This window comes from Propithecus coquereli, unplaced genomic scaffold (assembly GCF_000956105.1).
Source record: "Propithecus coquereli isolate 6110/MARCELLA unplaced genomic scaffold, Pcoq_1.0 Scaffold156, whole genome shotgun sequence".
NCBI lineage: Eukaryota > Metazoa > Chordata > Mammalia > Primates > Indriidae > Propithecus > Propithecus coquereli.
Genome location: NW_012140080.1, coordinates 1,783,393 through 1,797,372, shown reverse-complemented (window position 1 = coordinate 1,797,372; position 13,980 = coordinate 1,783,393). Strand labels below are relative to the sequence as shown.

The following is a 13,980-nucleotide window of genomic DNA, read 5'->3' as shown; positions in this document are numbered from 1 at the left end:
AGACCAAATAGGGAGGATCACTCGAGGCCAGGAGTTCCAGACCAGCCTGGGCAACATAGTGAAACCCCCATCTCCACAAAAATTTTTTTTAAAAATTAGCCTGCTGTGGTGGCATGTGCCTATAGTCCTAGTTACTCCAGAGACTGAGTGGGTAGGATCACTTGAGCCCAGGAGTTCCAGGTTAGAGTGAGCTATATGATTGCGCCACTGCACTCAAGCCTGTGCTAGGGACAAAGACCCTGTGTCTTAAAAAAGTTAATTAATGAATTCGAAATTTAAAAAAAAAATTCAAACCCACTAGAACCTAGAGGCTCTCACCACATATCCTGGTCATTCAACCTGCAGTTGCCACAACTTCCTGGGCGTCACCACCGTCAACATACAAACACGGCTAGTGACGCATCTTCATTTGATGCCTCTGATTATACCTTCCAAGCTCAGTTCTTCCTTCCGGGAAGAATCAAGCCATGAGGAAGGTCCAGCATGAGGAAAACATGAAGCATGGAAAATACTGGAAGGCTGAGGACATGAAATGGGCAGGGCTGATGAGGAATTTAATGGGAGATCCCGGACACACGAGAGCAGCAAAAGGGCAAAAGGCTAGGATGGACTTCTACCAAAAACTGAAAAAAAGAAATCCTACCAGAAATTGGAAAAAAAAGATGGGTGAAGGTGTCAAAGATAAAAGCCAATGTCACTTAATTCACAATTCTGTCTCCAGCAGGATCTTCTTGGTCAGGCTTGGTAGGTGGTAACTACCCGCGGGCTGGGAGAGGTGCCGGGACTGAGAAATACACCAAGACTACAAAATCACCACTATGCCGACTACTCCAATACGCCTTTCCTCCGCCACCAGGAAACACGCACTTAGAAGGCGGCACAAAATGAGTATCTACTGGTCGATTAATAAAAAGTTGTAAAATAGGCAGAGAACGGCAAAAGCACCGTCACACCTCGCTTCTCAGAGGTGGTCATTCTCGCCCCCACCTTCTGCTCAGTTGTAGCCTTTCACATCCAAAGAATAACCTTCCTACCTCCCGTTCCTTCCTCAGCCATCACAGAAGCTCATGGCCATGTAAGCGCGGAAACGTGGTTCGCACTCGTTTCTTTTGGGGTGATCTCAGGTAATCGAGGTGGGGCGAGGCCCTTGAGGACAGGGCAGCTAAAGGCCTTTGCCACGTCCGCACCCACCGGGGAGGAAAAGCAGAGGCTCACTTTGAATGCTAAACCCGGGCTGCGCTTGCAGAAACCTGCAGACCCCACCGTCAACCTGGCCGCTCTATCCCCCATTCCCGCGAGGTGAGTCGGGGAGAAGGACAGGTCGGACGCTCCTGCCTCCCCGCAGTCTCCTCTGGACCAGTGCTCTTCCTCCTCCCAGTCCACAGAGAGAACGCTCCAGCCCCGGGACATCTCCAGACCAGGCTGCCCTGGAAGGAGAACCTGAAGTGTCGGCCTCCGCCGCCAGAGGGCTCCTGGGAGCGGGGCGAGGCCGGGTCTGAGGGGGCGGGGCCGGGGGTCGGGTGGCGGAAGAGCCCATTTCACCGTCGGACTGGTCGCCTCTCTCTTTCTCACTTCCGGTCCTGTTTCCCATTGTTGCCGGTGGGCTCGCTTTCTGGAGACCTCTGAGAGCCGCCTGCGGCTCCCCGCCCGCCACCCAGAAGGCCCCCGCCCCTCAGGCATGCGTTACCTAGTGCCATGGTCACGGTCACCGTCACAGGCGCCCCCAACCCCACCCTCGGCCCGTCCGCTGCCCTTCTTTCTTCCTCGCCCGCACCTGCCAACAAGCGCCCCGGGGCCGCAGGTGCGGAAGACCGCGAAATTCCACGCCCCGCGGAGCCCGCAGGTCTGGGGAGGGGAAGCGGAGGTGCAGTCGTGTGGCGCTCCCATGCTGATGTCCCAGGTGCGTTGGAACCCCCGAGGCACCGGTCGGCAAGGCAAGGATGGCCCGGAGGTTCGGCCTCAGATCCCGGGACCTTCGGTCCCAACCCGTGAGCCTTCTCAGCTTTACCCCCAAGTCCGAGGGAGGCGTGGGTTTCTCACCCACGCAGTCGGGAGCCAAGAATCCCCTTTGGGGTCCGGTTCTTAACTGCACCACTGCCTCCACCTCTCTGCAAAGGGATTCTAGTCCAGAATCCCCCAGGCCTTCAGGACAGCTCTTGATTCTGTTGGTTGACGAGTCTCTAATTTCCAGAAAGACTGCGGGGGTAAAAAATAAGCCGAGTTTTTCTTGAATAGTTAATGGTTAAATTTGAGGCAAGAAGTGAATTTCAGTCGGTGTCTGCGAAGTAGCAGGCTTGTATGGACCAAGTAGTGTTTAGACTTGGAAACACTTTCCACTTTGTGGATTTGTTTCAGTTGAAATTTACTTCCACAGAACTTAAGTCGCTATTTATTACTGCTTTGACATCATAGAGTCCACATACGAGCTTTGGTGAGTAAGGAAGCCCCTGATTTCCTTTCTTTGTGGCGTTGAGTTGAACAGTTTAGCCGTACAAAACGAGTTTCTTGCTTGCCTTGCCTCCCAAACAAAATGTGTCCTTTTCTTTTACAGATTGTGCCTTTTTAGCCGAGGAGCATGGAGGTAATTCACGGCAGGCCCTACTGTTGCAGGGAGCTTGAAGGATCTGACATACTGTCAAACACCTTTTACTCTAATGAATTGCACACTCCACTACAAACAACTACTCGCCCAACTGCCTCAGAGGACAGGTAAAACAAAACTAGAAAAAGCAAACAAGAAGAAAGCGGGTATTTTTATGCATGAGGAAAAACATTTATCATTCTGGGGCTCTTCTGTTTGTCTCATAGGGAAGGCAAAACATGACAATTAACTAAACCTTAAAGTGTCTACATCTGTTAGGAACTCAATGAGAAGCAAGTGGCTGTGTACTAGTAAAACGCAGACATCAGTTTCATCCACTGCACTGTAGAATTCTATCCCTCATTTGGAAAGTTAATCTGTCTTAATCAAAGATTTTTTATTTTGTAAAGGTTATTGTGGTGGTTTCCTAACATGCCCTACTACCATTTGCTCAAAAATACTCACAGAACCTGTTGCTCATAGTAATTGAAATTTCTACTTTACCAAATTCCCTGTAACACATTAATTACACATCGTGATAAAAATTGCATCTAACATCTAGTGATCACTATGTGTCAGCGCTGTACCAAATGCTCTGTGTGTAATAATTCTTTTAACCCCATGACAACCGTATAAGTACTATTATCATCCCCATTTTACATATGAAATAACAAGTACAGACAAGTAATTTGACAAGATCTTAGTTCCAACTTCTTTTTTTTTTTTGAGACAGAGTCTCACTGTGTTGCCCGGGCTAGAGTGTCGTGGTGTAGCTCACAGCAACCTCAAACTCCTGGGCTCAAGTGATCCTTCTGCCTCAGCCTCCTGAGTAGCTGGGACTACAGGCATGCACCACCATGCCCAGCTAATTTTTTCTATATATTTTTAGTTGTCTGATTAATTTCTTTCTATTTTTAGTAGAGACGGGGGTCTCGCTCTTGCTCAGGCTGGTTTCAAACTCCTGAGCTCAAACAATCCGCCTGCCTCGGCCTCCCAGAGAGCTAGGATTACAGGCGTGAGCCACCGCGCCCAACCGAGTTTGAAGATTCTTTTAGCTTCTCGAAGAGTTGTCTTTGCCAGACTAAACATTGATTCTCACAGACTTTGCTCTTCTTCCTTCTTGTATCTAGACTTTCACCATCTTGATCTTCCATGGATCTTTTTCAGTTTATAAATATGCTCTTTATATTAAGAAAGAAAAAGGTTTTTTTTTCCTTAATTATAAAATTAACACATGTTCCTTATAATTTAAAGACCATACAAATCCATAAAGAAAACAAAGGCTGGGTATGGTGCCTCATGCCTGTAATTCCAGGACTTTGGGAGGCCAAGGCAGAGGGATTGCTTGAAGCTGGAGTTCAAGACCAGCCTGTGCAACATAGTGAGACCCTGTCTCTACCAAAAAAAAAAAAAAAAAAAAGTATCCATTTTTGCAAGGGAAAAGCTATGAAATTAAAGCACAGGAAAGAAAACCTCTGTACTTCCTTTATCCAGAAATAATAACCAATGTGTTAACATCTCAATATGTGTCCTCTCCATTTTTTTAAATGTAAAGATCATATTCAATTTTTTTATATGTAAACTGTTATTTTCACTTAATTAAAAGGAATATTTTTATATTTGGGGTTAAAGTGCTAATGTCACTTCTACTTCTGAGTCAGTCTTTGCTGCCTCTGCTCCTCCACTGTTAACGTGATTCACAAGAGTGGCTGTCAGCCCTAAATTCCTCTTCAACTCCAAGAGCCGTCACATTAGGCAGATGAGTCAAATGAAACCCTTGGCAGAGCTTGTTTGTCCCGGGGATAGGCAGTTGTCCCTGGCTCAAAAGCAGCAATGTGAGGTTTTATATTTGGCCAAAAGTAATCTGAGTAAGAACTTGAGGCTGCCATATCTGATTGAATTCACTGTGGCCTCAAAAAGCACTCCTCAAAGGCTTTCCACTCAAATATTGATCCCCTCTATGTAAATGGTTCTATGCTTGGTTAGTATTGGCTCCCAAACCCCTTAACTGATATGAAATTTAAGAAAAGCACCTTTGAGAAAATGTAGCTTTTCATCAACTGGTTATAAAATTAAACACAAGGTCATCTACCTATAAACTACAAGACAGTATTATTTGAAGCTTTAGCTAAGTACAACCATGTTCCTGGCTCCTACTACCAAAACTTGCTTTCCCTTTTATTTCATGTGAATTCTTCCCTTTCACAATTCCCCGATTGAGAGAGCCAGGATAATCATGTGTTCTCAGAACCTTTCCTCTTAACTCCCTCTTAAAAAGCATCCAGACAGCTTACAAAAGATTATCTTCGCTCCTGGCATAACTCATTGAACTGCTCTGGAAAGTGTCACCAGGATAACAATGGTACCTCTGCTCTATCATTGCTGAGGCTTACTTCTTCAGGTGAGGGTCAGGGTTTGTGGCTCCCAACTCAAACTACAAAGCGTCTCAAAAGCAAAATAAAACAATAAAAACCAAAAAGTTCCTGGTTTTTAGGGATTACCCTTCATAATGGTAAGAATGAGCCTGAGACCTAGCATATGTTAGCTCTCAGCAGCTTAGTTTTCTAAACATGGATGTACTTAAAGGGACAATCTTTTTAAATATTTTTATTTTATGTTGCACTAACTTGGCAATTTTAACTGATACAAAATTATTTCCTCACATCAGCCTATGTTTTTTTCATTTCACAATAGGCAATGCAATCTAGCTCCATCATTACCCAGGGTTGGTCTGTAGATAGGACTGGTCTTATATCAAAATCACCTGAGAAGCTTTCTAATAGTACAAATTCCCAGGATCCAGCTGTAGATATTCTGACTCATTAGGTCTGAGGTGGGGCAAGGGAATCTGCATTTTTTGGAAGCTTTTCAGTTTACTACTGGGTTAGCAAAAAGCACTGAAAACAATAAGAAAACCACAATTACGGTTCTAGCTTATCTATTGACCAAGAGCAAGTTAATTATACTTTAATTACTTTGTTCAAGTACATATTTTAGAACAATTATAGTAGCCACTATTTTAGATAATCTCACTTGATTTCCTTTAAAAATAGAAAGTAAACAGGCAGTATTCTTTTGTATTTCTTCCATTGAAAATATAACAGTGTTGAGGACAGCTATTCAAAATCATCACAGATTCCCATCCTCTTTCCATTCAGCTGACTTCTCCTTACCTCTAGCAAGTTCGCAAGCTCATTAGGCAAACAAACATATCAATTAAGCAGGTGCCTTGAGAATTGCTTAGGATTTCACTACAGGCTCCTATTTTATTTCTGGATTCACTTCTTTGCTTTCTGATTCTTGAATGTTTTTTTAAATATTAGTTCTCTGCCAACTAAGAAATGAGGGTTATATTTGTTCCGAATTTTCATTCAGTCATGCCTCCTAGTAATTACTGAGTAAATTCAGCTCCCTGAATTTGGGATTTGATGCTCAAAATTCTATACAGTGGACTTTAAAATGAGATATTGGTTCATCCATAGGAAATATATCTTTCTCAAAAACAAGTATACAATTTTGTAGCTACAGATTATAGTACCAATAATTTGATGATTATTTCCTTTGTTATGGAGATGTTTTATTTAAGCTCTAAAATTATTACATTCTAAAAATTTCAATCTTTGTTTTAATTTGGTTACTTCTATACAATGCTGTGAGTATTAACACTAAGAAGGGTAGGGCATGAGACCCTAAAATAAAAGAGAAATTTGATTTATTTATTCATTGCCTTTTATTTTAAATGGTTTTCTGAAACTTGCTGGTTTTAGGTGGATGCCAGCCCAGATGATTGATTAACATTTTCTACTGGCTCATCTTCCTGGGACATGTAATATACAGGGGTCGGATGTTGAAAAATTGATTCATTTATGATTTGAATATAACGTTTACAAACTTAGGTATTAAAGCTTAGGTTGTCATTAATCAAGTATGTTTAAATATTTTTCACTTGTCATGTCCCCCAGCCATGTCTGTTGATCCTAGTAAGGGCTGGTGGCGGGCCATAAAGGACTGAGCTGAATGCCAGCGTCCCTTCTACAGCACCCAGATCAGTGGTCACCGAGATTCTCCTTGACTAGCTAGCGCAGGCTTAGCAAACTTTTTCTGTAAAGAGCCACATAGTAAATATTTTAGGCTTTACAGTCTCTGTCACAACTATTCAACTGTGCCATTGTAGGGTGAAAGCAGCCATAGACTACAGACAACATACAAATGAATGGTCATGGCTACATTCCAATTAAATTTTATTTACAAAAACAGGTGGTGAGTTGGATTTGGCCCATGGGTCATAATTTACCAACCCTCAATCTAGTGACTTCACAAGATTATACATTCCATTTATTAGACAGTCCTGAGTGTTACTTCTTCAGTTACATTAAGCCAAGCATCCTGCTGGTGCAAAGGAAAGAGTAGCTCTACAGTTGATGCCTCTCCCCTGAGCTCTCTTCGATGTTTCTGACTGGCTCCCCATTGTCCTCATAGAATAGCCCAAAGGGCTTTGAAGGCCCCACAGGGTATCGTCCTTCTTTCCCCTCTCACCATGGCTCTTCTCTATTGTGCCCCAATTCCTGAATTCTATATCAGCTCTACTAAAATAATCCAAAATTCAACTCTATTATCTCTCTATTAAAATCCAGGAAAGTTCAACAAATCTTTATTCCATGCCTTGTTGAATTCCCCAGAATTTATCCAAATTCCAGGTTGAGGGTAGGGCTGGCACTTGAAAGTCTAATGGTCACTTATGACTGTGGCTTCCTGGTTCGACTTATGCTGTTTCTGTTTAACAACGCATGAATCCAGACACAAAACTCAGTTGTTTGTCAGTTTCCTCCAAAGACCTCCTCCACATAGAGCATTTGTGAGCCTGGTAAATGTCATTGAACTGTTGGGGGCCAGGAGGGAAAGTCACATCATGCCATCCTACATAGAACTTAACATCCCTTCTTAACCATAACTTCCGTATTCTTAAAAGTTCTTTAACCCAGCTATCACCAGGGTCTCTCAGGGGGTTTTCAACCAGTGCAGTTCCCAGCATCCTAACCACTCTGCTGCCTCCTCTCTTCTCCCTCTTCCTTTATTCTCCTTTCCTCTCCCCTTCCTCTCTTAAGAGCAAAAAACAAACAAGTCCCTCCCGCTGCAGAAGAGTGTAATCAGTCTGAGGTTGCTTGGGCTCCTACCAACACTCATGCTTGTGGAGTCTCTATGCATACACCAATGGCTTAGCAAAATATTTCATCAAGCAAAAGTAGTTTCTTCCCTAAAGGGATTCTAAAGCCAACATTGTCAGAAATCTTCAATTCTATAACCTTTCTAATCTCTAGGCCTTTCTACATATTCCTCCTCCACCCCAGGATTCCCTCTCTTCCATCTAGATAAGTCCTACTCATCTTTTAGAACTCATCTTGTGATTCCCTCAAGAATCCTTCCTCCTGAAAAGATTCCTATTTGTCTTGCAAGGTGCCTAGGGGCATAGTACCAATCCAGGGCCACATACTACCAATCCAAGGTCAGGCTTTGAGTGGATGCAAACTTGGGCCACTAGAAAGCTGTTTTACATCTGAATCACCTTTAATGTGAGAAATTAAGCCCTTAAGGGTCCCAGCTTATTGTGGAGATGGTCTTGTTTTGATTCCTCACCTGGCTGATTTCTGTATCCCTCACCTTGCAAGGCCCTTAAAATAAATATGTAAATTTGCCAGAATTGGCACGGCCCTGGAGAGGGCAATAGTGGCCCTGTATTTACCTTATGGGATTCCTATTTATCCTCTTTGTAGCACTCATATCCCTTTCTGTCTTGTCAACAAGACAGATTTTTTTTAAGATTTTGTTTTTTCCTCCCAGCATTTTTAGTTGTTTTCAGTGGGAAGTTTGGTCCAAATAACCCCGCTTGCCATTACTGGAAACTAGAAATCATTAAATCCTTCCTAATCAGGAAGCAGATCTTTTGCCAGATATATTCTTAAGTGTTTCTGTGAGGCTCTCTCCCCTGCCAGAGAATTTCATTCCTGCACCCTAGAAAGCAGTCCAGGAAACAAATTCATCTCTTTGGCCTTATTCATTCATTCAGTAGATACTCACTGAGAACTTCTTGTGTGTCAGGCACTGGGGTAAAGCATGGTTACAACAATGAACAAGATAGAGTCGCTGCCCTTCACTCCTTTGTTAAGAAAGAGCAGAGAAAATCATCTGAGCTACCAGATTCAAGATCAGACCAAGCCCGACCAGCCAATTTAGGAAACTCCCATGTCTTCAGTCCACTGAATAATACTGTAGTAAGGGTTGAGATAATGGAGACCTGATTACTGTAGACGGTAACTGTTGAATAGGACAGTGCTTCTAAAACTTTAGCATGCATAAGAATCACCTGGAGGGCTTGTTAAAACATTACATCCATCCTCAAGATTCTGATTCCTAGGTTCTGGGATAGAGCCTGAGAATTTGCATGTCTAATAAGCTCGTATGCAACTAGTCTACAGACCACACTTTGAGAACCATTGTCATAGGAGCTCTAGATAGAACTTAGGAGCAAGTAGGTCCTTTACGATATTAGCATTATTCCTTTACAGTCTCTTTATTTTTGAAAATCAAAAGATAATCCGTAGCCAAGACCTTTCAATGAGGAAGAAGCCTTTTCCACAAATACTGCTAGAACAACTGGATAGCCACGTGCAAAAGAATAAAGTTAGACCTTTATCTCATACCATATACAAAAATTAACTCATCATGAATCAAAGACCTAAATGCAAGAGCTAAAAGTATAAAACTCTTAGAAGAAAACGCAGAGGTAAATCTTCATGATCTTGGATTTGGCAATGTGTTCTTAGATAATGACACCAAAAGCACAAACAGCAAAAGGAAAAATAGATAAAATGAACTTCATCAGAGTTAAAAACTTTTGTGCTTCTAAGGACACTATGAAGTGAAAAAAATGCACAGAATAGTAGAAAATATTTGCCTATTATATGAGATGAGACTTGTATCTAGAATATATAAAGAACTCTTATAACTCAAAAATAAGACAAATGACCAGATTAAAAATGCAAAGGATCAAATAAATACTTCTCACAAAAAGATAAACGAATGACCAATTGGAACATGAAAAAATGCTCAGCATCATTAGCCATTAGGGAAATGCAAATCAAAACCACAATGAGGTACCACTTCACACTCACTAGAATGACCATAATAAAAAAATTTTTTTGTTGTTTGTGTGCATGTGTGTTTTGAAACAGGGTCTTACTCTGTTGCCAAGGCTGGAGTGCAGTGGCATGTTCATAGCTCACTACAGCCTCAAACTCTTGGGCTCAAACTTCCCTCCTGCCTCAGCCTCCCAAGTAGCTGGGACTACAATCCCATGCCACCATACCCAGCTGATTTTTAAAATTTTTTTGTAGAGACTGGGTCTCACGATGTTGCCCAGGCTGGTCTCAAACTCCTGGCCTCAAAAAATCCTTCTCTCTTGGCCTCCCAAAGTTCTGAGGTTACAGGTGTGAGCCACCACACCCAGCTGATAAAGAAAAATTTTTAAAACAAAATAATAACTATTGACAAGGATGTGAAGAAATTGGAACCCTCATACAGTGCTGGTGAGAATGTAAAATGGAGCCGCTGCTATAAGAAACAGTTTGGCAATCCCTCAACAAATTAAACAGAATTATCACATGACCCAGCAGTTCCTCTCCTAAGTATATTCCCAAGAGAATGAAAAACAGGTATTTGAACAAAAACTTGAACACAAAAATTCATAGAAGCATTATTCACAAGAGCCAAAAGGTAGAAATAACCCAAGTATCCATCAACTGATGAATGGATACTGAATGAAATACTGACATATGCTACGACCAGATGAACCTTGAAAACATAATGCTAAGTGAAAGAAGTGCATCACAAAAGACCACATATTGTATGATTCTATTTATAGGAAATGTCCGAAACAGGCAAATCTGTAGACAGAAAGTAGACTAGTGGTTGCTTAGGGATAGGATTAGGGTAGAGGGCATAAGGAGTGTGGCTTAAGGATATAGGGGTGTTTTTGAGATGATGAAAATGTTCTAAAATTGACCACGATGATGGATGCACATACCTGTGAATAAATTTAAAAACCATTGAATTGTATGATTTAAATGATTTAATTGTGTGGCATTTGAATTATATCTCAATAAAGCTGTTTAAAAAAATAAACACTACAACTCTTGGGAAAAAAGATAATCTCTAGGTCCTCAGGAAATTAACCTCATTCCTTCCATAGTCCCATGATGCCTCTATAACCAGTATCTATTAATATCATAATGTACCTGACACCGAGAATTCTGTGTTCTGAAAACGTGATTTAAAAAGACTTACGAAGCAATAGGAATTTTATGCAATTAAGCACGTGTTATGTTGCTGAAGCTGTTCTAAAAGGTCTCTCTTCTTTCACAGGTATCAGGAATTAAGGGACTCACTGCAACGATGCAGGCTTCCGTGGGGCGCTGAAAGGGAATATGGTGGGATAATACCAATTTCACTCCCCGAGGAGCACAGGCCGAAATGCGAACCTCCTCGCGCCATGGGCAAAGGACATCAGCATTATGGATTTGGGGGAGACACCTGTCCAAGGTAAATAAACTTTCTGCCATTCACATAAAGGTCTTTATTATCCATTTTTCTTTGTTTCTATTGTGAGTCCTTTGTTGACTTAAATCTGCCTCCAAACTTCTTATCTCAAACTAAATGGGAGTATTCCTGAGACAGAAAGAGAAAGAGAGATTAAATTTAAAGTGCTTTTACTTGAACAAAGAGCTAGCCTAATTTGTACAGATGTTTTTGGTTTGGGGAACTTTTGATTTGTAATTTGTTCGTCAGTATTATAGTCATTAGAATCTGCTGGGCATTGTTTTCAAGTATTAAAATACTTCAATAATAATTTATAAATCTTGTAGTCACTCAGCAAAACAGGTTATTCAAAACAGGTTAAAATTAAAGAGAAAGCAAAAAAAAATCTGAGCAGCAAATGTCACATTAAGAGTATGTTCTAAAGATTATGAAATTTACTCAGCAGAATCTATCAAACCTTGACACGGGGCCCATTTACTCCTGGTTTATCTAACAATCCTGATGACCTAGTTTACTAGCAATCTGGTTAAATCGTGTTTTGTTCTATAGCACGTAAAAGAAATAAATTAGGAAAGACAAGCTGCAGCTAGAGAGAGAAATATTAACAGGGATGTGTGTCGCTGAGGACCTTCTCTAAGCCTCAATAAAGGAGTGATAAAAAGCAGACAAAAGGTTGGGCGCGGTGGCTCACGCCTGTAATCCCAGCACTCTGGGAGGCCGAGGTGGGAGGATTGTTTGAGCTCAGGAGTTCGAGACCAGCCTGAGAAAGAGTGAGACCGCCCCCCTCCCACCCCCATCTCTACTAAAAATAGAAAGAAATTAGCCGGACAACTAAAAAATATATAGAAAAAATTAGCTGGGCACAGTGGCACATGCCTGTAGTCCCAGCTACTCTGGAGGCTGAGGCAGAAGGATTGCTTGAGCCCAGGAGTTTGAGGTTGCTGTGAGCTAGGCTGACTCCGTAGCACTCTAGCCTGGGCAACAGAGTGAGACTCTGTCTCAAAAAAAAAAAAAAAGCAGACAAAAGAAAAGGCCTAAAAGTAAGAGGCCAATGGGAAAGATTCAGACTTTAACACACATCATAGATAACGAGGACCTCAAGTTCATTCATTCAACATTTTTTTTAAGTCCCCACTCTATAAAACTTACTTTCTAATATAAAATAAATTTGTAATATCTTTGTAAAGTAGATGTTGTCATTCCTGGTTTTACAATGAATAAACAGACACCCAAGAGATTCAGTACATGGGCTTGTTAAGACAATTATAATGTTGTGGAATATGGATTTGAGTCCAGATTTGTTTGACTCCAAAATCCAAGTTCTTTTCATCTGTTCATTTATTTATTCATTTACCTATTCAGTAGTTTGAGTATAGCAAGCATTGTTCTAGAGACTGGGGGTATGGCTCTTTATGGAGTTTACAGCTATTGGGCACCCACATTAGTATATTTTTTTAAAATGCACAATATTTTATAATAATTAGATGTATTCATACAGCATTCCAGTGTGTACAAAGAGAGCCAAAGACTAGTTTCTTAAGGGAAATCCAGTTTGAAATAAGGTTTGTGTTTGATTTCTTACTGAGTGCAGCCCTAAGACATGGGGAGAGGAAATATTTGCTCCACTTAGAATACCAGTCATCACCTGACTCAGAAATGTAGGTTAATATATTGTTTTCTTCACACCATTTTATGTTAAAAGTTATTGTATTAGTATATTATCTCTTAAAAATATATTTAGGACAAAGTCCTATCTTCTGATATAATACAAATCACTTGCAAACTGCTACAGAATAGGTTTTATCTTGTTTCCTAACAAAGAATAACTTCTATTACAATATTTTTCTTTCTCCTCGAAAAGAGCCTTTTAAACAAAATAACAATATTTTCCAGCTCTCTGATACGTCAAGCCTCATCTAGTTCATATAAAAGCTGGCTCTCACAACCACACCTTACCACCTTCCTTGGAGGGGATTTTCAGTGGGGTTTTGTGGTGCCACTCATTCACCTCACTCCTCATGGGAAATGGGATTACTCCTTTGCCTTACCAGCCCTCTGTCATAAGACTTTGGAAATTACAACTATCTACTCCTTAGGAAAATGTCTACGTGAGACATCCTACAGTATGTTGTCTGAGGTTAAGTTAAAAGAGCATGACTTACTAAAGGAAATATAATTGTTTGTATTTATGTATATAAATTGCAGTACAATGTCAGTGTCATGCCATGTGGGACATCACTGCCCCTCTGACTCTTCTTGGCATAAATATAAGTTAAACTCTTTTAAAGGAACTTTAGCAATATTTACTTACCCACAATGTACAAGTTTCAGAAATTCTAAATGAGGTCAATCATCACTTAAGTCAGCATTCATTCACTAAAAGAATAAAGATCCCAGCCAGGCACGGCGGCTTACACCTGTAGTCCCAGCAAATAGAGAGGCTGAGGCAGGAGGCTTGCTTGAGCCCAGGAGTTCGATGCTGCAGTGAGCTATGGTCATGCCACTGCATTCCAGCCTGGGCAACAGAGCAAGATCCCGTCCCAAAAAAAAAAGAATGAAGTCACAAAGTAATGAGAGGGCATAAGGCCCTTAACCCCCTACATTCCAAATGCATATTGAGGCAGGTATGTCAACAAAATCCTGAGAATTCTCCAATTTGAAGAGAAGATTAAAAAAATGAGTAGGTCATCCTATTTGGAAGGAAAAACTCTATAAACTTTCTTTATAAATTTATATACACACACACACACACACACACACACATATGTATACGCACACATACACATACACACACATATGTATATATA

The 13,980-nt window shown here is 41.1% G+C and overlaps 1 protein-coding gene across 1 annotated transcript in view; it reads left to right on the top strand.

Moving 5' to 3' along the window:
• The first annotated feature begins 1,759 nt into the window (after positions 1-1,759).
• The window catches only part of LOC105807327 (chromosome unknown open reading frame, human C7orf31), a 37,539-nt gene continuing 25,318 nt past the window's right edge, over positions 1,760-13,980 (top strand). The window contains exons 1-3 of the mRNA XM_012640685.1: positions 1,760-2,215; positions 2,552-2,709; positions 11,000-11,176. Coding sequence (XP_012496139.1) covers positions 2,576-2,709; positions 11,000-11,176 — 311 coding nt within the window. The 5' untranslated portion in view covers positions 1,760-2,215; positions 2,552-2,575. The remainder of the gene's footprint in view (positions 2,216-2,551; positions 2,710-10,999; positions 11,177-13,980) is intronic.